The following is a 25,662-nucleotide window of genomic DNA, read 5'->3' as shown; positions in this document are numbered from 1 at the left end:
GGGAGTGTGTGCAGCTGGGTTTGCCTGTCTGGTCCTGGAGGCTGTTTCTGCTCAGATCGAAGGTGTTTGACTGTCACAATGCCTGGCATTCCCCACATACCTGCGGGAGATCGTGCCGCACAAATCTGACACCCACCGAATTAGATTTGGCTTGAAATCAACTGACCTAAGTGCAAATTAACGAAATCTATTATTATTACTTTTTTTTTTTTTTTTTCACAAGTTGCAGGTTTTCTCCTTGTGCTCTGGAGGTGACCCTTAACATTGTTGTGGTCTGTGTTTTATATCATGGAGTAGATTACACAGAAGCTTCTCAAGAAGTGAAAACAAAGCATCTGAGAGAAAAAAAAATCCAGAGTAGTGGGAGATTTCCTTTCCCAAAAGGAAATGTTTGTAAAAGTATTTCGAGTGCAGTAAAGTGCCGCATGGATGTAAGGACTTATTAGTACACATTGCTTGAGGCAAACCAGCTCATCCATAACGCCAACAATCACGGAACGGACTTCCTTCTTGCTCTTCCGTCTGTGAATCTCTGCCGTTCGGACCCTGATGGGGACCCCTGAGAATGAGGCTGGCCAGATCTGGGTGAAGGTTTGGCTGGCGAGGGCCGGCTGAAGGCAGGGGCGTGTGGCCTTGCGGGACCTGTTGTCTTTCCTTTAGGGGGCCACGTCACCCACCAGAGATCCAGCCCGGGAAAAGTTGGCTGTTGCCGATTGTGTGAGTTGGCTTCACATGGGGAGGCCAGCCTGGCCGCTGGAAATGACTGTGGCAGCTGGGTACCCTACTGTGTATGGACTCGGTCTCCTCCCAGCAGGGAGGCCCCCTTGGGGAGTCACATCAAGGTCAGGAACAGCTTAGTGAATGCGGCATCAGAGTATGTATTTCATTCCATTCCAGTGCCCTAGGTGCTCAGAACCTTCTGGCGAGTGAGCAAGCGGACGAGTGAGCGCACATGCGTTGGAGCCATGATGGTGGCTCACGGACAGTGGCAGGCCCGGTACTGAGCATGCCCCGCGCTCAGTCCACCTGCCCTCAAGAGGAGACATTCCCTGTTCCCTCCCAAGCCCCTCCCCTGACCTCTGGGTAAGGTTTCCTCCAAAGAGGTGTATATCCAATTCTTTCCATTTCTTTTTTTTTAAGAAAGAGAGAGAGAAAGAGTGCGCGTGAGCATGCTTGTGCATGAGGAGGGGGAGGGGAGGGGCAGAGCGGGAGGGAGAAGAGAATCTTAAGTAGGCTCCATTCTGAGTTTGGAGCCCCATGTGGGGCTCGATCCCACCACACTGCGATCACAACCTAAGCCGAAATCAAGAGCCGGAGGCTTAACGGGTTGAACCACTCAGGTGCCCCTTTTCTATTTTCTTTTTAGAGGTAAAAAATCATTGAAAATAAGGTACACATAATTTTGCCTGCGTTTGATAGAAATAGGCTGTGAAATACTCATTGTTAGTAAGCATCCCAAAAACGTTTAGATTGGCTGATAATTTAAGAATCTTCCAGAGGAGGGCTTGAGTCACCGTTCCTGGCTTCTGTGCATACTCAACCGGCAGAAGAATAAGATTGATCATCACACACTACACCGCGAGCTAGTGTCCCTACTTTGCAGGGTCCCCCTTATTCCTGTGAGGCCATCGGTGTCAGCAGATGAGCGACACAGGGTCTGCTGGCTTGGCTGTACCTCGCTAACTGTAGGGCTTCTCTGGGGTGCATCTTCGGGACAGTTCTTCTGGCATCAGGGTCTGGGTCCAGTTGGGAGTAGAAGCCACACTGTGATTTAAACAGGAGAAGCTTATTATTAAGAATTATTAAACTATGATGAAGGACTATAGGATATACGAAAACTCTCCATGGTACCCCAGGGCCGAGGGAGAGTCCAGGAAAGGACAGACTCGGAAGGGGTGTGGACCTTGCTGGAGAAGGGGTAGTTAATTGCACCAGATGGCAGAGAAGGTTGCTGGTTTGGCTGGTCCTTGGTCACTGAGCAAACAGGAAGCAAGCTCCTGGAGTTGAGGCGGGCTGGGGAGCCGTGGTGGTGTGGGTGTCCAGGGGGAGGGGACTCTAGTGTGGGCAGGAGCCCAGGTGTCTCTGTCCAGGAGGGTGTACCATCAGGAGGACCATAGGAGAGAGAACTGAGGAGACAGTGAGTGAGCAGAAGGAACTGGGGTGCTGGTGGGGGCAGGAGGGCAGAGGCCAGAAGGGCCTGATGTCTGTCGTGAGAGGGAATGCAGGAAGGCGATGGTCGGGCTGGCTGTGCAGCGGCTGCAAGACTGCTGGGAGCTGGAACATTCAGGGTGTGGAGCTGGGGCCGAGCCCCTTTGGATATCTTCAGCCCATAACTTACCCCTGTGGTGCCTTCTTCCTGCAGCATCCCTCCAGGCCCTCTGCTGAGAAAGCTTAACGCTGTGCTTCTGTGAAGGAGACTGAGCAGGGAGGAATTCCTTCCACTGACGCAGAGCATGGAGGGAGGGGTGAGTCTGGAATGAGGGAGAAATCCACAGACTGACTGGCTTCCTTGGGTCCCCCTTCCTGCTGCTCCTGTGGCTGCAGCATGGCTGAAAGGAGGGACGGTGCCCCCTTCCTCTGGGCTGCCCTGTTTGCTTCTCTAGTTTGGCTCTCGAAGGAACTGGCTCTCCTTAGAAGGTGGCAGCTGGGGCAGCCAGGACAGTAGTGGAGGGTGACGGTGACCCCTGTCACAGGCCTGCAGCCCTGGGATTGTGTGTGTGTCGGGAACTGAGCTCCTGCAGGAGAGGCATGCTTTATGACTTTGACCTGATGCCCTGGGCTTGGGGTGGTGACCTCTCTGATGGCTCACAGAGGATGCCCCAGTCTCTCTCTCTCTCAGGCCAACGGGAGGTGCAAAATGCTTGAAGGACGTGTGTCTCTGCAGGCCCGGACTACTCTCCAGGCACAGCTCAGCCGGCTCCTGGAAAGAATCTCTCATTATTGGTGCACTTTGGGCACAAGGGCAGGTTCGGCCCGATGCCGTGAGGGCTGGACCTGGCTCTTGGCCTCAGCTGAGGTGGGTGGCTGTGCCCTTAAGGGTGAGGCGCCAGGTGCAGGTTTGGAAAGACCGAGGCCTTAGGCCCCCATCTGCCTGGGCCCGAGCTCCTGGACAGCCCGACTTCCCTTATCCCAGGTGGTCTCTGGCCTCTACGGGCTTTACTGGCCCCTCGGCCTCCGCCGTGTGGTTGGAAAGCACAGCCCAGGACGGGCGTCTGGTCTGAGCCAGTCTGTTCCCTGGGGCTACGCCTCTTGGCTCATGTGGGCGTTTTGAAGGCAGAGGTTTCTCAACCTCTTTGTGTCTCTGTTGCCCACGCTGTCCTTGGCCAATGGCAGCCTTTCCAGAACTTAGGCTCACCCACCAGGCCTTGGTTCCCTGGACTCAGTGGGTTGCTGGTGCCCCAGGCCTACCTCACAGTCGGCCTCAGAAGATCTCGGACTCCGTCTGTGAGACCTGACTTTATAGACTTTCTCAGGGCCCAATTATTACTTGCCAGAGGAGGGAAGGAGGAAGATTCGTCTTGGAGAGGATGGCTGTGGGGCAAAGATAACTTAGTCTCGGAACACTTGACCGGCTGGCATGGAGGGGTGGTTCTTTGCCAACTCAGCTCTTCCCTGGGAGCTCATTTACAGACCAAAAGGCTTCCATGTGGTCCTCACTTAACTTGGTGGGATGGATTCAAACCCATTGGAAAGCCTGTCCAGAGGGATGGATGATTGTCCCCTTTTGAATTTATAACCGTCGTTGCCTTGGCAGACTGTAACATGCACGATCATTGCCATTTCCGGATGGGAACTGTCCACTCTTTGAGACAATTCAGTTGTCCTCCTTGGAATGTAGTGTGGGTGGGAGTGAGGTAGAATCCTTTGCCTTTGACAAACCCTATCCTAGCGGTTCTCAAAGTCTGGTCCCTGGACCAGCAGCTTCAACAACACCTGGGGAGTGGTTAAATGTGCAAATTGCCCCTCTGTCAGTGATCGGGAGATCCTTGGGGGTGGCTCCTGGCATTCTGTATTGTGAGAAGCCCCCAGATGACTCTACATGCTCCTGTACTGGGATGCCTATACTGGGTACTGGGTACTGCCCTACCCAGTAGTCAGACCAGATGGACAGTTGCCTTAGTGCATCACGAGTGCAGTTTGTGGTTACTTCTCTGTTTCTTTCTTTAACTTCCAAGACTTCATCCCTACCCACCCCTCCATTCTTCCTATGTGCCTTTTGAAATCACGTCCATATTCCTGGCCATAGTCATATATTCCTTCCTTCATGATGCCTTGCCTGACCACTCCCCTCCCCCCAACTCTGGACAGGTGCACTTTCTCTCTCCTGATGGAGCTTGCTCTGTCTCTTCCCTCTCCATCCCTCCTCCTCCTTTCCTACCCTGCCTCCCCTCTCCCTTTTATCTCTCTGTCTCTTTCCATCTCTCCTTCTCAGACCTTCACTGTATATGGTCTTCCCATAGAAACACCAGCATCAACGGGCTCCTGTTAGAAATGCAGAATCCTGGCCATGCCCCCACCTAGTGAATTCTGCTCTGAGTGTACTAAAAAAATAGTGTTTTTTACTGATTACATTTTAATAATACATTCATTAGGAAAAAAAAATAAAAAATATACAGAAGCCCAAGAGATTGACACTGACATGAGCACACTCTCTGCGGGTCATTCAGCTTTGTTCTAGAAGTAGCGATACTCTGGTGACCTGTTTTTGAGAAGGGAGTCATGCTTTAAACAACAGCTAACACCAGGTCTTGCATAAGCAGGGGTTCAGGAAGGATTTCAGGACACAAAAGAAGGAATAAGAATTCTTTATTACTATAAGATATTGTCTCCTTTCTAGAAGTGGGAGTCCCCGTGTATTACAGAGGTAGATCAAGGCTCTTTTGGGTTGAGCTCTTTGTGGCTACTAAATCTTGGTGTGTTGGCCATAATATCTATCTGAAACTTTCACGGCCCAGCCTTCCCGAGGACTGGGAAACTGGGGGAAATTCTGCCGCACACAGCACCCAGGCCTGGTTGAGATGCTCTGTACCAGGAAACCCACTTTCTGACCTAGTCTGAGAACTGTAACCGATGACATGATTGTAGCTTTTACTAGAATTCACCAGTGGGAATGGGAGGGGGGTGGTGGGGGGGGAGAGAGGGAAACTTTCTGCCTGCCACTCTGGCTCACAGCCTAGCAACTAATTGAATTAATCCTGTACGGAGCTCCAGCAGCTGGTGAGAGGCTGTCCGAAGCATTCCAGAATCCACCTTTAGCCCATTCGGCCTAGCACCCCTGGCTGGGTACCCTGTCATTCTGTAGCTGTGTCTGAGGCACACTGCCACCCTGCTTGGCCTTGGGAGCAGCTGGACCTGCTGTGGGCTCAGGGATGCCCACAGGCGTTGCCTAGTAGAAATAGCTGTGACCTTGGACTTACAGTCTCAAGGTTCTAGTGCCGTCCAACATTTCATTTTAGTATACCCTGCCCTGTTTGTCCGGCTTTGCTAGCGCTGGCTCAGGGAAACAGCCACCTTGCACACCTCACCGTTCCTGTCCTCCAGCCAGGTGGGAACTTGGACGCTTCTGTGCTCCTGACGGACCTCTGTAGCTACGGAGCCATGGCTCTGAAGGGGTCAGCACACGGGACCTAAGGCATGAATGATTCCTGCCTGTCCGGCTGTCACCCTCCATGAGGGTGCATGAAGGTGTGTGTGACCCCCAGGCGTGTCTGTGCACGTCGATCTGGGCATCTCACTGCAAGAGTTGCCTAAGGGTTAGAGGCAGCCTTATAGGACACGGGACATGTTCCTACACCAGACACATCTGGTGCTATAGTGTCTGCCTGGCCAGAGCCTTTCTCTTGAGCATCTGGGAATGATTACTGTCTGCCTGACAGCCAGACTGTGAGGTGGCCCTAAGACATTTCTCGTTTAGGTGGATTAAAAAAAATAAGCAGGCAAATGCACTCACATGTGCTCCTCCATGACAACAGTAGTTACGAGGCTTTTCTCCCACAAACAACAGAGTTCCTTTACCTGAGTGTTCAATCAGAAAGGGACCCGAGTGGAGTCCTGTTGTAGACAAGCTTCTTCTACCTGAAGCTGCTGCGGCTGTTTCTGGGACCTGAAGAAAATTTCGATTTTGATTTTTTTTAAAAGATTTTATTTATTTATTTGAGAGAGAGAAGGGAAGATAGTGAGAGAGAGAGCATGAGAGGGGAGAGGCCAGATGAAGCAGCAAACTCCCCCTGAGCAGGGAACCCGATGTGGGACTTGATCCTGGGACTCCCAGATCATGACCTGAGCTGAAGGCAGTTGCTTAACCCACTGAGCTGCCCAGGCACCCCTTGATTTTGAATTTTTTTTTAAGCCAACACTGTCGTATACTTTTCAGCAGCAGAGTATCTCCAGATCCCAAAGAATGATGACCGACGACTCCTCTGAATCTACAAGTTCAAAAGCTCAAAGTGGATTTTTACTCACTGGAAAATATATACTATGTTAAAAAATATCCATGGGTTCTAAAAGCTTGATCTTGAACAATCATAGATTGAAAGTTATTTGTGTATGAATAGTCGGATTCTCCAGACCCTCCAGTGAGCTAACCTGGAACGAACATGACTGGAGTCGTGTCCTGACAGTCTTTATTTTTGGTTCCAGAAGTGCACAGCCTCCATCAGGAGTGTGATCCCCGAATGCTCCGGACCTGGTTACAGTGCCGGTCTTGCCCAGGCTGCTGTATAATGTGAATAATCCCAGAGGAGGAGGTGATGTTCCTCTCTACGGCCATTTACCAAATACTTGTTAAAGATAACATGTTTGGGGGTTTTTCAGGGAAACGTTACTTGAAGCAAGCGGCGTCCTGAATGGAAGTACTTCCACATTTTTGGCTTTCCCTGCACATGGCTGTTGGGAAGGTGGTCTTACAGAGGCCGGAAGCTCCAGGAGAGATCTGTCCGAGAGTCCCGTGTCTTCTGCTCAAGAGTCAGGGCCGGGTTTTGTTTTGTTTTTGTTTTTTAAATTAACTATGGTAGTAATTTAGAAATTCATAGATACCTGTGGATTTTGAAATTGGATTTATTTATTTTTTTTTTTAAAGATTTTTATTTATTTATTTATTTATTTGACAGAGAGAGATCACAAGTAGACGGAGAGGCAGGCAGAGAGAGAGAGAGAGAGGGAAGCAGGCTTCTTGCTGAGCAGAGAGCCCGATGTGGGACTCGATCCCAGGACCCTGAGATCATGACCTGAGCCGAAGGCAGCGGCTTAACCCACTGAGCCACCCAGGCGCCCCTTGAAATTGGATTTAAAAAGTTGTGGCCAGGAGTACAGGGCCCAGGCTTTAACCACAGCTCTCCCCAGCCCTATACTTTGTCATGCGAGGTGGCGGCAGTCATCGTCACCAGGCAGGGCCCTCAGAAGTGGGGCATCAGGCAGCTCAGGAGAACAATTCCTATTTGCTATGCTGGCAGGAAGGAAGAAACAGGGGAGCAGTGGATGCTGACTTGGGTACCTGGGACGCTGAGTATGCTAAAGGTGGCCCAAACCCCAGTGAGTTGCTAAGGAGTAGAGTGTTTTGTTGAGGGGTTCCGGCCGATCACTAACCGAGGGCTGTCTGGTCACATAGTTAATGAGTTACTAAGGGAACAGAGTAGAGTCAAATAGTCTGCTGATTTCACACTGCTGATTTTGAAACCCTCTGGTTATTGAGAATGTGTCAGGCAGAGAACGTTAGTGTTCTGCATGGTTGAAACTCAATGAAGAAACGGCACATTTCATCAGAGAGCATTTGAGGAAAAAGGACCTTGGCATCCCCTGAGCCAGGGTTCAGACGGAGGATGGAAAGAGAGAGTCAGGTGGGCAGGTAGCTCAGGGGACCAGAAGAGCCTGTACCCCAAATAAGGGATGGGTGCTGCTCAGCTCAGCCTCCCTGGGCCTGGAAGGGATGGTCCAGGGCATCTGGACTTTTGCATTCTGCAGGAGAAGCTGGAAACTTGGAAGGATATGTACAACCTCTTCTAACTATTTGGCGATTAACCAGAAATACTTTAAAATGCCATTCAGGCCAAGCCGGGTGCACGCCGCCGTCCACCAGGCTCCCTCGTTTTACAGGAAGCGCTAACTGGCCGGCCCCGGGTATTGCTGCTGGCTTGGTAGCAGCTGTAGATCTAGAGACCCGGTCTCTTGACTCTGTGGCTGATTTTCTTTTCTCCCCACAGGCTGCTTTCGGGGGTGCTGTGGAGTGACTGGGGTATTTAGGGTTTCCTGGCTGGCAGGCAGCTCCCCCTCTAGTGTTCTCGAAAGCTCTTCCTAGAAGTCATAGTCATGGCCAGCAGGACTTCCCCTGAGGTGTGGGTTCTGCTCCTGGGTGTTTATGGCACACACACCTGGTGGAGCTGGATCCTTGGCCCATGTGCGTGCTTTCCTAGGATAAGAGGATAGCTTCTCTGGGGCCATGGGATTAATACCCCACCCCCCACTTGGACCCCAAGACCCTCTGGCTCAGCCTGAGCACCACACACACCGATGGGGTGGAGTAGGAAGGAGGTGCTGGGGACAGGGCGAAGAGGGCAAGTTTCCAAAAAAACGCAGAGGATTTGGGGCCCCCTCCCTCCCTGCTGAGTCTCTGCTCTTGGCCCTCAGCCTATCCTGAAACTCCCCCCACCAGTCCAACCCGGGAGTTAGCATGGTGTCTTTGGGCCCTGTTCTAAGGTGCGTTCTAGGCATCTGCATCAGATCACCTGGGGCTGGTGGGAAATGAGCAGCATCAGCCCTGCCTGCCCAGACCCACAGCATTAGAATACTGGGGTATGACCCCGAGCTTCCTCTTAGACACATGTCCCCGGAGGTTATTATGCACCCAGAAGTTTAAGAAGGACTGTTCTAGGGTTAGCAGAGACCCTGGGCATAGAGTCTGTGCACCCAAACCATGTTCTGTAGGCTGCGCCGCTGGAGAATACAAGCAGATCAGTGGAGTTGGCGGGTCAACCAGACTGTTCTGGCTCATAGCCCACAGCCCATGAGGCAGAGTTAAGGGGTGGTCCCAGGAAGGCTTTCACTGGTGTGCCACCAGTGTTGTCACACAGGGCCCTGTACATGGGGGTTAAGGCTTTGCTTTTATTTATTTATTTATTTATTTTTTTAATTTTATTTTTTATAAACATATATTTTTATCCCCAGGGGTACAGGTCTGCGAATCACCAGGTTTACACACTTCACAGCACTCACCATAGCACATACCCTCCCCAATATCCATAACCCCACTCCCCCTCTCCCAACCCCCCTCCCCGCATCAACCCTCAGTTTGTTTTGTGAGATTAAGAGTCACTTATGGTTTGTCTCCCTCCCAATCCCATCTTGTTTCATTTACTCTTCTCCTACCCCCTTAACCCCCCATGTTGCATCTCCTCTCCCTCATATCAGGGAGATCATATGATAGTTGTCTTTCTCCGATTGACTTATTTCGCTAAGCATGATACCCTCTAGTTCCATCTACGATGTCGCAAATGGCAAGATTTCATTTCTTTTGATGGCTGCATAGTATTCCATTATGTATATATACCACATTTTCTTTATCCATTCGTCTGTTCATGGACATCTAGGTTCTTTCCATAGTTTGGCTATTGTAGACATTGCTGCTATAAACATTCGGGTGCACGTGCCCCTTCGGATCACTACGTTTGTATCTTTAGGGTAAATCCCCAGCAGTGCAATTGCAGGGTCATAGGGTAGTTCTATTTTCAACATTTTGAGGAACCTCCATGCTGTTTTCCAGAGTGGTTGCACCAGCTTGCATTCCCACCAACAGTGTAGGAGGGTTCCCCTTTCTCTGCATCCTCGCCAGCATCTGTCATTTCCTGACTTGTTAATTTTAGCCATTCTGACTGGTGTGAGGTGATATCTCATTGTGGTTTTGATTTGTATTTCCCTGATGCCGAGTGATATGGAGCACTTTTTCATGTGTCTGTTGAAGGCTCTGCTTTTAAAAAAGCACCTTTTAGGGGTGCCTGGGTGGCTCAGTGGGTTAAAGCCTCTGCCTTTGGCTCAGGTCATGATCTCAGGGTCCTGGGATCGAGCCCTGCTTCGGGCTCTCTGCTCAGCGGGGAGCCTGCTTCCCTTCCTCTCTCTCTGCCTACTTGTGATCTCTGTCAAATAAATTAAATCTAAAAAAAAAAAGTCACTTTTTAATTCTAGGAAACAAACTGAGGGTTTTAGAAGGAAGGAGGGGATGGCGAGCCTGGTGGTGGGTATTAAGGAGGGCATGAACTGCATGGAGTGTTGGGTGTTATAGGCAAACCATGAATTATGGAACGCTACATCAACAACTAATGTACTACACAGTGGCTAATATAACATAATAAAAAAAATTGAAGAAAGCACCTTTAAAAACACTTTTTAAAAAAATGGGGGGGGGCGCCTGGGTGGCTTAGTGGGTTAAAGCCTCTGCCTTCGGCTCAGGTCTTGATCCCACGTCCTGGGATCGAGCCCTGTATCAGGCTCTCTGCTCATTGGGGAGCCTGCTTCCTCCTCTCTCTCTGTGCCTGCCTCCCTGCCTACTTGTGATCTCTGTTTGTCAAATAAATAAATAAAATCTTAAAAAAATTTTTAAAAAAATTTTAGGGAGAGAGCGAGAGAGCATGTGTACACATGCTGGTGCACATGGGGGTAGGAACAGAGGGAGAGAGTCTTTTTTTTTTTATTTAAGATTTTATTTATTTATTTGACAGAGAGAGACACAGTGAGAGAGGAAACATAAGCTGGGAGAGTGGGAGAGGGAGAAGCAGGCTTCCCACCAAGCAGGGAGCCTGATGGGGGCCTCCATCCCAGGACCCAGGGATCATGACCTGAGCCAAAGGCAGACGCTTAATGACTGAGCCACCCAGGTGCCCCGAGAGAGTCTTAAGCAGACTCCATGCTGAGTGTGGAGCCCGATCTGTGGCTCCATCTCATGACCCTGAGATCACAACCTGAACTGAAACCAAGAGGTGGACACTTAGCTGACTGCACCACCTAGATGCCCTTTAAAACACTTTTGAAATTCTTAATAATTTTATGTTTGCTTTTGTCTTTTAAATGAAGACTAATGAATCAATAGAGCCTGCTCTAGGGGCTTAGAGCCCCTGCTTATATGTGGTTTTGCCTCCTTCAGTCTCTCCACCTCCCCAGGACTGGTTCTCTGCTGTGGGCTCCCCACACTCCTACCACCCTGCCTGCCCAGTGACTTCCACTGCCCACCATCCCAGCAGGTAACATAGAGTCCTAAAAATATCTTCTTGAAGGCATCAGAGAAGCTCCCAAGGCAGGCAGAACTTGGGAAGCCAAGATCACAGAGAGAAGGGAGAGTCATTGAGGTCAAAGTCAATGATCCTGACATCCAAGTTGTTTTTCACCTTGATGCACTCATCAGTTCATCAGTGGCAGGTCCAGAGACTATGAAGGCAAGCAGAAAGTGACTGTGAGGAGGCTGAGAAGTCAGGGAAAGCTGTTAGCAGTTTCATAGTGCTGGGGAGAAGAAAACAGAGCTCAGAGCTCACCAAGGTAGACAAATCTTAATAAACACTCCATCCATTCAGTTGAGACCCCTAAAAATTACACCTAGAAGTAAGGGTTAACTGAAAACAAATTAGGTCTGCAAAGAGGGAAACCCAGTTCTAAGAGCTCAGTCCTTGATTGGATTATGGTGATGTACTCCTACAGCTTGCCAGAAGCTGGGGAAAATCCTCTCTGGAGAGAGAAATCGTCCAGAGCCTTGAAGTTTCTTCATAAACAATTATTGCAATCAATAAAATATACATGGTATATCCAGAGACTTGTATCAGAGAACTATCTTAGGTGGTGTAGATGCTAGACATGACCATTAAAATGATTATGATAAATACTTTAAAAAAATAGACAAGGTAGAGAATTTTAACAAGACAGAGCAGGGGTATACAATATAAAGAAGTAAATAGAAACTGTAAAAACCAAAAATACAAAAATGAAGAATGGAGTAGATAGGTTCAACTGAAAATTAGACACAGATGAAGAGAAATTAAATGATCTGGAATATAACTCAGTAGATGATGTGAAAACCAATTTATGGAGAGCCAAAATGGAAAATGCAGAAAAGAGCATAATAGACATATGGTACGTGTGTCTAAAATACAAGTATCAGAGTCCTAGAATGGGAGAAGGAAAATGGGGTGGAAGCAATATTGGATGAGATATGGTGAAGATTTTCCATGACCAAAAAAATGATGGTAAGCCACAAGTTCAAGAAGTGCTATAAACCTCAGGCAAGATAAATACTAGGTAAACCAAACATAAGCACTTCATAGGAAAACCAATGGAAATTAAGACAAAGACAACATTAAAAGCAGCCTGAGAAATTAGATTCTCTTTAAAAGAACAACAGTAAGATTGATAGCTGATGTTTCACCTGAGCTGATATGAGCTGGAGTGGACAGTCTGTGAGTACTCCAAGAAGATAAGTGCTATTGTAGAGTTCTGTATCCTCCAAAAAAAGTCTTTCAGAGCGAAGGTGATATGGTACCAAAAGTACAACAAAAGAAAAGTAAATTGTGTTTTATCAAAATTAAAAGGATTTGTGCTTCAAAGGACAAGCTCGAGAAAGTGAAAAGACAACCCACAGGGTGGGAGAATATTTTGCAAATCACATATCCAAAAAGGGACTTGTATCCAGAATATATAACTCAACAACAAAAAGGCAAATAATCCAATAAGAATGGGTAAAGGATTCGAATAGGCATTTCTCCATAGAAGATCCCCAAATGACCAATAATAAATATGTGAAAAGATACAATCATTAGCCATCAGGGAAATGCAAATCAAAACCACGAGATACCACTTCACATTCATTATGATGGCTATAATCTAAAAGCAAACAAGTGTTTGGTGGAATTATAGGCCAGTGGGAACCTTCATGCATCACTGGTGGGAATGTAAAATGGTGTAACCTGTTTGGAAAACAGTCTGGCAATTTCTTAAAAAGTGTACCCAAGTGAAAATATATGTCTATATAAAAAGTTATACAGAAATGTTCACGGTAGTTCATTCTGGCCAAGAAGTGGAAACAATTCCAACGTCTATCAACTGAAGAATGAGTAAATCAAGTTTGCTATATCCATGCAATGGAATATTATTTAGCAATAAAGGGAAAGAAATACTATAATATGGATGGATAATATGGATGAACCTTGAAGACTTTACACTAAGTGAAAAAAGCCAGCCACAAATCACTACATATTGTGTGATTCCATTTATGTGAAATGTCTAGAATGGGAAAATCTTTTAAGACAAAGTAGATTAGTGGTTTCTGGGGGCTAGACGGGGGTGTGATTGTGGGAATGAGGAGTTACAGCTAATGGATATGCGGTTTCTTTTTTGGGTGATGGGAATATTTTAAAATTGATTGTTGTGATGGAGGCACAATTCTGTGGATATACTACAAGCTGGGGAATGGTACACTCTAAATGAGTTAGAGGATAAATGAATTGTATCTCAGTAAAGCAGTTACCGAAAGAATGGAGGTAAAGTAAGGATGTTTCCAGAAAATAGGAGCTGAAGAAATTTGTTGCCAGCATACTCTCCCTAAAGAAATAATAGAGAGAGTTCCTCAGGCAGAAGGACATTATCACAGATAGCGGCACAGAAATGCAGGAAGGAATGAAGATCAAGAGAAAAGGTAAATGTGTGGATAAATTTAAATGAATACTGACTGCTCAAAATAATACCATGTCACAGGGTTCGAAATACGTTTTCTAATATCTCAAAAGGCATAGACCATATTAAAATGGTCTAGTGCCCTTAAATTGTCTGGGAAGTGATAATGTTCATTTTTAGTAGGTACTAATGACTCAGGAAGCCATGGGATTATCTGTAGGGTAAATTACTGAAAGAATTAACACAAGTGGGCAGCTAAGAGTAAATACAATAATAGAAAAATACAAAGGATATATGGAGTAATAAAGAATAGGAGATTGATCCAAAAGGTGGCAAAAAAGGAGGAAAAGGGAAACTAGAATATGTAGATTTGAACCTAAATAGCAACAATCACTTTAGGTTAACAGACTTTGATTAAATACTTGTATTAAAAAACTGAGATTGACAGATTGGATTAAAAAAACCCAAACTATGTTCTTCTTAAAAGAGACACTTCTTATATATATTTATATGGGTCCCAAATGTTGTAAGTGAAAGATGGGAAGATGGTAAACCATGTGGTGCTAACCTAATGAAAGTGGTCTGGTTGTCCTAGCAACAGATGATGTCATGTTTAAGGTCAGTAACATTCCTTGAGATAAGGAGGGAATCTCATACTCCTAAGAGAGTCAGGCTAATAGGAAATATCAATCAATCAGTTAGATATTGACCAAATTAAAAGGAAAAAGGAAATTCACAGCTGTAGTGGGTGATTAATATGCCTCTCTATAGAACGGGCAGGTTATTAAAAGCAGTGAGGATAGAAAGCTGAGAATCCCACTTAACACTGTGGCTATTGAGGACATATCCGTTCCATTTACTGGGCCATAGGTGAGTTTTGAGAAATTTCAAAGAATTAAAATCATACAGAATATATTTTCCGACTACAGAGAAATTAAACTGGAAATCAACAATAAAAAAGATTCTTAAAGATCTGTTTAAAAAGATTTTATTTATTTGAGAGAGAGAACAAGAGAGCACAAGCAGTGGGAGAGGGAGAAGCAGGCTCCACAATGAGCAGGAAGTCCCATGCTGGGCTCCATCCCAGGACCCTGAGATCATGACCTGAGCTGTGGGCAGATATTTAACCGACTGAGCCACCCAGGCGCCCCTACTTGAAGATCTTCAAATATCTGGGAAGTATGGGACACATTTCTAAATAACCCATGGATCAAAGAAGAAATCCCAGTGGAATTTAGGAAGTTTTGTGGACTGAAGATAATAAAAATATGAAATATGGCATATCAGATATTGTGGGCTGTAGCTAAACCTGACAGAAGAGAATTATAGTCTAAAATGCACATAATTGAAAGGAGAAAAGACTGACAATCATAAGATCTTGGATGCTAGAAAAAAGCAGCATATCAAACACAAAGAATGTAGAAGGAAGGAAATTAATGAGATTAAAAAAAACTTAAAATGGTGTAAAAGCAATACAATGAAAAGATTTTTCCTTTGGAAAGACTAATAAATGAATGAGGGGCCTTCTCTAAACCATGAGAAAAAGAGAAAGCACAAATTAGCAATATCAGGAATGAAAAGGAGATACCATTCTAGATCTTCAAGATACAAAAAGTTAGCTGTTATCCTTAGGTACACCAGTACGTTTGTGAGACGTCAACTGCCATGTTTGTATTTACACCTGAACCCGCCAAACTGGTAGTTTTCTAGATTTAGTAGATTTCTCTACTCAGTGTCTCCTCTTGTTTTAGATGTAACGTGTTAACAACAAAACCCCCAATTCTATCCTGTCTCCCTGCCTACAAGAGCTTTCCTTCTCATGTTTCTCGTGTTTGTAAAAGGTATCACCAATAGATATTAATTTGCTCAAACAAGAAACTCAAGATTTTGCTTCTCTTTCGGGTACCCCTGCATCTGATCAATCCCCATGACCCTCTTGCTTTGCCTTCTCCTTTCCCCTTTCTGTCCATGAATCAGCGCTCTCTCTCCTTTCTCTCCATTCCCACAGCTTCCATCATTGTCCAAACCCCCTTCAAATCCTTCCCTGGCATCTTCATTTGTCTTCTCCCTTCCATCCCCACATTACAAAGCTGGTCCTTCATGCATCCCTTTACAACCATTTCATGGCTTCCCATTGCCCTAGAATCAAGCCTAAACTCTCCTGGGGCCAGGACGTCTCCTTTTCCAGAGCCCTTGGCATTCCTTCTTTTAGAGTCTTTACTCCTCACACTCCTTTTCTGGAAGGGATTTTGCATCCTTTAGCTCCCTGCTCCCCAAACCTATCCTACGATGAAAACCAGAACAGACACAACAAAGGTCACAAACTCACTGTCCTTCTCATTTCCCTGAACTATGACCAGCTGTTTGGGGATCAGACAGACATGAGTGCTGCCAGGGCTGTCCTGATCGTGGGCGGCTCCCTAGGACATGGCACGGTGCCTGTCACAGAGAATGAGCACAGGAAAGGATTATTAACCTGCATGAGGAATGGATTATTGTAATGGATCATATATAATCCTGAAATTTAGTGCTGATTCTGTTTTTCAAATCGACTGAAGTGAAACAGAAAATGGAAAAAGGTAACTGTAAACATGAGTAGATATTCCAGCCTCTCTAAGAGAGGTTAATGCATTCTTGGTTATTTATTTAATGATAAAAAAGTCTTTTAAAATAACTCAAATATTTACCAGATTATCACATCCCCTTGGCTTGAGCTCTTAATGGGAAAAATCTTGCTGTTGTCTTTCATGTAGACTTTGGCAGAAGCCCTGGCCTTTTGTTGGTGAGCTGTACGGTTTTGTTGACTTAAATAGAAATCTGGAAACTGCCTAAATCAATTTCAGGACATTGCTTCTCTCACTGAATTTGATGGCCACAAATAACATGACTTACTGAAGGTTTCCAAGGAAGTAAATTTTAGCCTCTTTCAAAGTAAATGTATTCATATTATTTCATAACCCATGTATGCTGGATCTTCAAAAATATCCTTGTACTTTACCCTAAAACATTTATTAAAGTACCTGTGATGTATTCGTTGTTCCAAAGAAGTTAAATGGGCACCTAGAGATTTAAAAGTTAGAGTAACGTTTGTTGGAGTTAGCCAATAGGATCTGTTTTCTTCTGATATCATGTAAATCCGTTTCATTTGGTTTTTCTCTAAGAAAATGGACCGGTAGATGAAACGAATCATTTTTCATTATGAAATGTATTACATATACAAAGGAATAAATGTGAAAGGTTTGTATGGTTTGAAGGACAATGAAACACATGCCACGTCTTCACTACCCATCTTAGGAGATGGCAGAGGGCAGCCAAGACGTGCATGCATGCCCTCCTCTGTCTCGTCCCTCTGCAGTGGTCTGTGTGGGCTGTGGGAGAACCAGAGCCCATAGATGCTGGAATGGCTGAGCTTGGGTTTTGTCAGATTTTATTAAGAAATCATGGATGGACCTTATGGCACTGCTTACTGGAAAGCTCTTTTTCCTACTTTATTTATTTATTTTTTTGCCCATCACCTATGTCTAGTTCCTTGTCTCTGCTGCTTTTAGAAGGAACCACAAAGTTTAAAGAAGTCATAAGCTTCGTGACTGCCAAGCAAGAGAAACACCATTTGAGGGGGAAACAGGCATAGTGTTTAGACCTGATGAATGGAAATGTGCTGACCGCTTTTCATTGCTCTTAGAGCTGGGATGAGCCTAAAAGACGGGCACACAGGGAGCCCCTTGTCAGCCTGCCCTGGAGAGAGATGGGACCCAGAGTCATGCTTCGTTTCTGAGCCCATAGCGGGGCTGGCTTTGTGTGTGGTCAGTGCAGTCAGAAGAGGCCTGTGCTTGAAGGTGCTATCTTGCGAATCTTCATGCTTTCATCTTTGAATGTGCATTTTGTACAGTGAAACGATCGAACGCGCTCTAAGGGCTCAGATCCACAACTCATGTGTTGTTTTACCTTCTGCTGCCTCCTTATCTCCCTGGGAGGGATTCTCAGCTGACTACTCTCCCACTCCTTGATGCTCCCAGCCTTTCCGCCCAGCATCTGCTGTTGTCCTCTGTCCCAGGTAGGGACTCGGGGAAGGACATGCCTGTTCTGTGGCCTCGGAGGACTGGGCATTGTGGTGGCATTCGTGTACTGAGCTGACAGTGTCATGTTGTTCGGTGGCACCTTGGGGATGAAAGCCTGTCACCCATCACCGATCCAGGCACTGAGCACCCTAAGTGTGAACTTGAATTCCCTGGGGACTGCGTGTCTGCCATGGTGTGAGGTGGCAGACCCGGGGAGGGGGAAATGGACCTAAAGCAACAATCATAAGACGTTGCTCCCAGGTCTATGGGTCTACTGGGTGGTTCTTCTGGTTTGGGCCAGTTTGGCTGACATCTGCCGGGCTCTCTTGTGTCTGTCATCCGCTGGTGGATCATCTGGAGGCTGATGACCCATGTTGGCCTCCCTTAGTGTGCGGCAGTTGGCAGGGTGTCACAGGGGCAGTAATAGACCGACAGACGTCATGAAGGCTGGCTATCCCCAGCTACTTCTGGCGCTGGCAGAGTTCCAGGAGCATTAAGAGTGGACAGCCCTAGGGGAACGAGTACCTTTCAGGTCTCTACGATGTCACGTGTATTGCTGAATTGGCCAAAGCAAGACACAGGCCAACCTGGATTCTAGGCGTAGAGAAAAAAATCCAGCTCTTGATGGAAGGAGCCACAAAATCATACTATAGACTGTGCGGATACGAGGATGGGAGGAACCAATCAAATGACGTGAGCAAATGATATTTTAGCTTTTATTTTTCTTCTCTTGAAAATCAGCCTATGTGTTCCCACTTCTGAACTATTACCAAAATTAGCTTAAAGGATAGCCCTTGTGTATATTTATAGAATGGTTCCATGCAAATTTGTTTTATTGCCTAGCCTAAGGATCATTGTGGACCCACTGGCCAAAGCGAGGTAATCATTAAACCACCCCAGGAACACGCATGCCACTTTACTGGATTAAGGAAAGAAAAGAACATACAAATTGAGACGTGACATCAGCCTTGTTTTAGTTTTTTTTTTAAACCCTCCTAGGATGGTGAGCCTGCCTTTTCTTTTTGAATGCCCTGTCTTCGTAGGAATAGGCAAGAGAACCTGAGAGCGGCCTTGTGGAGCCCACCTGTGAGGGGTGGATGGCCTGCTTTAACGGTATGCGGAGGTGGGGTGACACAAAGTTCTGGAGCCCTCCTGTGGCTCCGTGGCCGACCCCCTCCTGAGCACCCTGCCCCCTCACCAGAATCCTGGCCACATGTTCACAGCCGGATCTGAAGTCTCCCTGCCACACCAGTGTCACTGCCACTAGCCTTCCCTGCCTGCTGCACTCTGGAACAGCCCTGTAACGGTATCTTCCCATGGGGCTCCCAGCTTTGTCTCATGTCCTGTGGTGCCCGGCAGTGTCCTGGCCACCACACCGAAAGCCAAGAAAGGAGTGTGGGGAGCATGCTGCCAGGGGATCAGGGCCGACGTGAAAATTGTCGGAGTCAGGAAATTCCAGGGCCCTTAAGTCACTCAGCAAGACGGTTGACATGAGCGGCCAAGAGAGGGGATTGGGTTGCCTCGGTGGAAGTAGGAACTGAGGTTCCCCGTCGGGCGCTGGTCAGGCAGGGAGGTAGGTGTCTGCGTCCTCTGTGGAGGTGAAGCTGGGAGAGTTCTGTGTGACCCTTTAGAACAGCCCGGGCGGCATGAACGTTGACTCACTGCCTGTTCGCATGGTGTGTTCTCTTGGAACAGGTATCCCGACAGGACTGGAGAATTCATCGAGAGGACTCACCAATTTGCTTTTAAAATGATCCCTAAAGCTGACCCTCCTTTAGGAGCTTTCATGGTTTCAATATGTCCCTCCAGCAAAGAAGCCCTTTCTTCTGACTCCTTGGCCCATGGGATGATTTAAATATTAACCTCCCGTGTCTCGGGTGTACCGATGAGCTAGGGCTTGGGTGGTGGCGTGGAGCGGGTGGTGTGCACTGACTCGTGGGGTGTCTTCACAGGCTACGCTTGTGGTTGGGAACCCTGTGGTGCTTGCGTGTCCCGGCTCACTAAAAGCTGCGACGTCTGACCTTGATCCCCTTCCCATAGCTCTCCTGTGAAGATGCCACACATTCTTCCTGACATAAAGGCACGTAGTCATCTCCTCTGGTTTGGTTAACTAACACTAGCACAGATTGCCCATCTGTTAATTAGGGGAGCAGGGTTGTGACGCTGGGTTAGGAAGAAATGGCAGCCTTTCTTCTGGAAGGAGGACTGGGGCATTTTTATGGAGGATGCTTGGGTCGCGGGAGCCTGTGGCTGCTAATTATAGGGAAGGAATATGACTGAGGATGAACTTCCACACATGATAACAGTTGGTTTAAATGGCTTTTAATTCTCTTCTGTGTTCTATTTGTGTGTTATATTTACTCAATAAAATGATCTTTGAGGGGAGGAAGCGTTTATGTGTTCCTTGGTGCCCAGCCCGTGTCTGATATATAATTTTGTTAAAATTGAACTAGAGAAAGGGTAGTAATGATGCCCTGAATGTGAGGATAGGAATGATGAGAACAGGAAGTTCTGCTAAGCTTTTGGGATTCTGTTGCTTGAAGCCAGGGAGACTGTGGGGTGTTCTGTTGTGGTTCTGGGCTGGCCGGGAGCGTGCTGAGGCTGATACTTGGTGAATGTTGGGGAAAACCAGATATTTGTATTCGTCTCAGGCTCCTGAGAATAAAGCAGAAGGTATGGGATGGGCATGGTGGGTAAACTGGCCACAGTTGCTGGTAAGAACAGGGCGCAATCTGCTGGTGGCCAGGGAGCCCCACCTCTGCCCCAGGTAAGGCGACCACTAAAGGCCTAGATGGGGTGGTGAGGACGGAAAGCCCATACAGGGTCCTCAGCCTCTTATGCACGTCCTGCTGTCTCCATGTTGGGTGCCTCCAATGAATGACATGGCAGGACCAGAGGGGTGTGTGCCAGAGTTGGCCTGGGTGGCTGGAGGGGCTGACATGTCCATTCTTGGGAAATTTTATGAGCTAGTTGTTGAGTGTCGTCATTATTAAAAGTAAAGGATATAAACATACAATTAAATAAGTTATATTTAAAACAAAGCTAATCCTCAAAACATATCACTTCCTAATTGTTGTACTGTTACTCATGAGTCTGACATCTCTTGTATTTGGTGAAAATACTATACACTGGTGGGCTTCTGTGTCTCTTTTTCCAACTCTATGCTCTGTGACTTTGCTTTGGTAGCTTGAAATAGGCCTTTGAGGCAGTATTCATACCACATGTATGTGCCCATTCTGCCTATCTCCATGCCCACAGCAGCACTTCCTCTCTGTCTGGCCCGACTGTGGACCCCAGCCTTGGAATGACTCAGGCCCCCTGGAGGAGAAGCAGAAACTCTTTATCCAAAAGCCTCTTTCTCTGGCCTTACACGATTCCAGGGGCTGAGACCAAAGGAACTGTTACTGCCTGAAGGGCTTTCATTATCCCCATCTTCTGGTCTGTTGATCATCGGTGGTATGCAAAATAAGCAACAGTGTTAGTCCTATCAACAGGACAGATCGAGTCAGTTTTCTTAGTTACTCACCTCAGCAGGGGGTCCGAGCAAGCCGGAGCTGCAGTCATTTCAGCTCGAGTCATGGTTTGGTGTACTTGTTAACCAGTCTGGTTTCTCATGGAATTTTCCATCTACGAACAATCAAATCTGATTTCAGTCCACAGGAGACCCTTGGTCCAGGAGATGCCTTCCTGTCGGCTGCTTCCGCAGACTGGGGGAGGCAGCTCCCCTGCGTGTTCCCCGCAAACTTGGGGCGCACCTCTCACACCACAGGACAGTGAGTTTGGCCAATGGGACCGTTGGGTTTAAATGCTTTCTCAGATGAGATGATCCATCTGCAAAGTGCCAGGCAGGAATGCTGAAGCTCACCAGCGCACCTTTAGTAGCTAAGGGGAGCGGTTTGTTAGTAGAGAAATAAAACAAGTGAATCAAATGGGATTAACCCCTTCAAGTGATTTAGCTAGGTATTTCTTACAAATAATAATAAAAAAAACCCACAAATTCCTTTCATTCTGTCGAGGATAACTAGAAACAAGAATTAGCCCCTACAAGAATTAGCCCCCGTTACAGACGCCGATTCTAACCAGTCGGTGGTCTATGTTTCTCTTGTTGAGGATAATAAGCAAAACCTTTCCATCCAAAGAGACTAATTCCTTGTTTGAAATCCCACTTACAGTGGGAGGATTTTCAGGCATTTATCCAGATGTTTTAAGGGAGCTAAATATTTGCTTTTGTTTTCCCCCAATCTCCTGTTATTTTGGAGTAAGAGCCATCACTCATCAGGTAGGTGAACACTAAGCACCACACTTATGGCCCAAGAAATGAAGCGTGAATTTGGATTTCATCATGTTAATCTTCAGTAAAATTATTTTCTTGTGTGTATGGGTTTTTCTAAAATTTTCCTGTATTTTCAAGTGTATTGATCATTCTAAATGTCATACAGTGCTGACGGCTGTAACAACCTCACAGTCTTAACAATTTGCCACAGCAAAGGCTCACGTCTTGTACTCTTGTAACCAGCCAGGGTGCGTAGTAGACTCCAGCAACAGGATGCTCTCTTTTCCATGCAGGGATTCGGGAACCAGAGCTCCTCCTAGCCGGGGCTCTGCTGGTTTCCAGACTCTGGAGTCCTTCTCTGGCTTCTCTGCCTCTAGGTGTGTGGGGATGTTAAGGCCAGGCCTATTGGGGGCCTTTTTTTAAACTTTCTCTCATATTCCATTGGTCAGGCCTCAGTTACGTGGCCAGTAGCCCTGCTGTAAGGCTGGGATGTGTGCTCTCAGGGCCCTAAAGGAAAAGGGAACGGGGTTGGCAAACTTGTGGTGTGGTCTTGGCCATACCAGAACACTACGATGACACATACTGCATTTTGCAAGCATGGTATTTTCAAGTCCTTTGTAGGTTTGTGGCCATAGAGAGGATGCAGAGCGGCATAGAGATCAAGAGTTAGGGATCAACACAAAGTATCAGCATCCAGATCCCAGCTCCACCATTCCCCAGGTATGACACTGGACAAGTAACTTAGTCTTTCTCTGTGTCTTAGCTTCGTCTTCGTAACATGGGGAGGACAATAGAAGTTAATAGGGATTGTGTGAGAATCAAGTGATGTAATCTATGTAAAGTGCTTAGAATTAAGCATGGGACATAATTAACAGCATGTCAGTGTTAAATAATTTTAAAAAAAGTAAGACTAGTAACAAAAAGACCTAATGTCTTCTTTGGTATGTTGTAATTTGAATATGGTGTCATTCAGATAGATAACGTTTCAGTTCAACTGTAAAAGTGTTTATTGAGCAACTACTAATTGTCGCGTACCAGGTAGGGCCATTAGAATCTGAAGGAGTAGGCTTTTCATTGAATCAAAGGAAATGGCATGTTCTGCCCACCAGGTTTGCCTTTTAGACTCTGTGACTCTTAATCTATGGTCACATCAGCATTGTGATTTTGGTTTCCACTCCCTAAATCCTCCATGGCTTATTTCTGGGGTCCTCAGAGTGGAAAGTGACACCAGTGTCAAAGGGCTCTTTCTCCTCCCCTGCCCCCTGGACCCTGTTAGTGCCAGTCCCTCAGAGGTGTCATTGCTGTCTGGTCACTGTGTTGTGTGCTCCCAATGGATTTGGACGAACCTGCTACCTCTTCCAATTACGATCTGAATTTCAGAATCATGCTTGATTTTCAAAAACACCTGAGGGCCCCATGAAGTGATTTCTCCATCCAAAGTGCACATCCCAGGAGCAGGCTGGGCTTAAAGGCTCTTTCTCTTGCAGCTGGATGACTGCACACTGCAGCTTTCCCACAATGGCGCCTACCTGGACTTGGAGGCCACCCTGGCAGAGCAGCGGGACGAGTTGGAAGGCTTCCAGGATGATGCTGGGTAAGAGCAACAGTTGTCCCTGCTGACTAGTCCAAACTGCCCAAGATACAGAGATATGGGGGTACATTAAGGCCTTAAAATACTTGGAAGAAACCACTGTAGCTTTGACCTTCTCTGCACTCACAGTCACATAAGAGAAGGGAGACTCAGGTGACTGACCGGCAGTCATTGCAAACCCTTTTGCATTTTGAGTCATTCTTCTTGACAAGGCCATTCAGGGGCAGAAAGATTTCTGGTGTAGTTTAATCAATCACATTTTATTGACCTTCTAAGTTTTTTTTTAAACCAAATATAATTAAATTAATATTTTCTAGATTTAGTAGTTTGACAACTATTTTAAGCATTGTTTTTAATGATAACTTCCTGGATATTTCATTTCCTTGGCAGATATCCTAGCATTTTTTTTTATACTATGTCACCTTTTGAACTCACAGTAGTGGAGAGAATGATTTGTGATGGTGTTAATTAACATGCAGTTACTTTTAGCCTACATATAGAACTGCTTAATACTTCTGATTGCTGTGAATCTGAATAAAGCGATAGACTTAAAAAAAAAATCAGGTGGTCAGAAAGTCAAATCACATATAAATCACGTATAAACATATAGTCAGCTCTTCCTGTGTTTATTTGGTTATTGAAATAGCCTTTTGATTGGGGGCCCCCTGCCTTCCTTTCTGTCCTCATCCATTCAGAACCAAGTGTATCTCTGATTTCATCACCTTCCTCCTTAGAAACCTTCAGAGATTCCCTGTTGCTTTCTAAGTAAAGCTTAGCTGTCTTAATCTGGTGTTCGAGGACCTCCCCAAAAGTTGCTTTGAAACTACCTTGCCTGAATTAAAAATAGATTACACCCAGGTGAATCTTATCTGGGAGTGCTGATTCTTCATGAAAGGCTTAAAAATGAGGGAAAATGGAAACAACCTTAGTGTTAGTTTTCTACCTGATTCTAGTATTTACGGTAGTTTGCTGGGTTTTCCCTACACCTGCCACCGTTCATGGTGCTTTCTCCCTTAATTGTCCTCTCCCTCAGTTGGCTGCTGCTAAAGCTCTAGTATGTCAGTACTGGGCTTGTCTGAGTATCTGTCATCTAGCATTTTCTCAACACATTAAAGGTGCTTACTGAACATTGGTAGTCAAGTAAATGGCAGGATCTCAGAATGGATTCCTGAATAACAGGACCATGAGCACTAAGACCAAGTTCCTTGGTAGGAACCAGCAAGGTTTTCTGAGGACCCAATGGGAACAGATCCTGGAAACTACCATAGGCTATGCACACACTCATTATTATGTCACACCAGATTCTACTCATCATTATCAAAACAAAAACAAAAACAAAAACATTAGATTGATAGACTTCGAAAAATTCCATTGCTATAGTTTTTACTGACAATGACAACCCTTTATATAAGATGTCAGAATTCAGGCTGGATGACAGTCTAAGTGGATGATTTCATGGCTCATTGATTAAGCATGCACCAGTTGTGTTATGAGTAGATTATTATCAACCTGAAAAATATCTCTACTGGTTTTACAGTTGAAGACCATGCCCTGTTCGATTTTTTTCTTTCTTATGAAAATCCAAATGATTTGGAGATGGGAGCTTAGCGGGGGGGAAAAAAAGCATCACTACATTAGATAGCAGTATTAAGAGTTGAGGGTGGGGAAGAAAGGGGCACCTGGGTGGCTCAGTCGGTTAAGCATCTGGCTCTTGATTTCTGCTCAAGTCATGATTTCAGGGTCCTGGGATTGAGCCCTGCTCTGTGCCGGGCTCTGTGCTGGGCATGGAGTCTGTTTGAGATTCTCTCTCTCCCTCGGCCTCCCCCCTGCCCCGCCTCCAGCACGTGCACAGTCTCTCTCTAAAAGAGAAAACTCAAGCGCGGATAACCTTTCTGGAGCACCTGTTGTACCACTCACAATACCAAGCACTTTATTCACGGTCTGTTTATTTAATAGCTCATTCTCTTAACAGTCACGTGAGTGGATTTCATTGTTTCTGTTCTTCATCTGAAACAACTGAGGGTCAGGAGGTAAATTCCACATCCAGGGAGAGAGAGCCAGGAGCTGGGAGAGCCAAGTATGAACACAGATGGAGCTGA

General features: G+C 46.3%; 1 protein-coding gene across 11 annotated transcripts in view; it reads left to right on the top strand.

The window, feature by feature from the left end:
• FHOD3 (formin homology 2 domain containing 3) overlaps positions 1 to 25,662 on the top strand; it is a 473,175-nt gene that overhangs the window by 36,853 nt on the left and 410,660 nt on the right. For all 11 annotated transcript variants that reach the window (XM_047697409.1, XM_047697416.1, XM_047697413.1 and 8 more), the window contains exon 2: positions 23,460 to 23,566. In XM_047697409.1, the coding sequence (XP_047553365.1) occupies positions 23,460 to 23,566 (107 nt within the window). The remainder of the gene's footprint in view (positions 1 to 23,459; positions 23,567 to 25,662) is intronic.

Source organism: Lutra lutra, chromosome 12 (genome assembly GCF_902655055.1).
Source record: "Lutra lutra chromosome 12, mLutLut1.2, whole genome shotgun sequence".
Classification (NCBI taxonomy): domain Eukaryota; kingdom Metazoa; phylum Chordata; class Mammalia; order Carnivora; family Mustelidae; genus Lutra; species Lutra lutra.
Note: the sequence above shows the minus strand (reverse complement) of the source record. Positions and strands in the feature narration are given on the sequence as shown.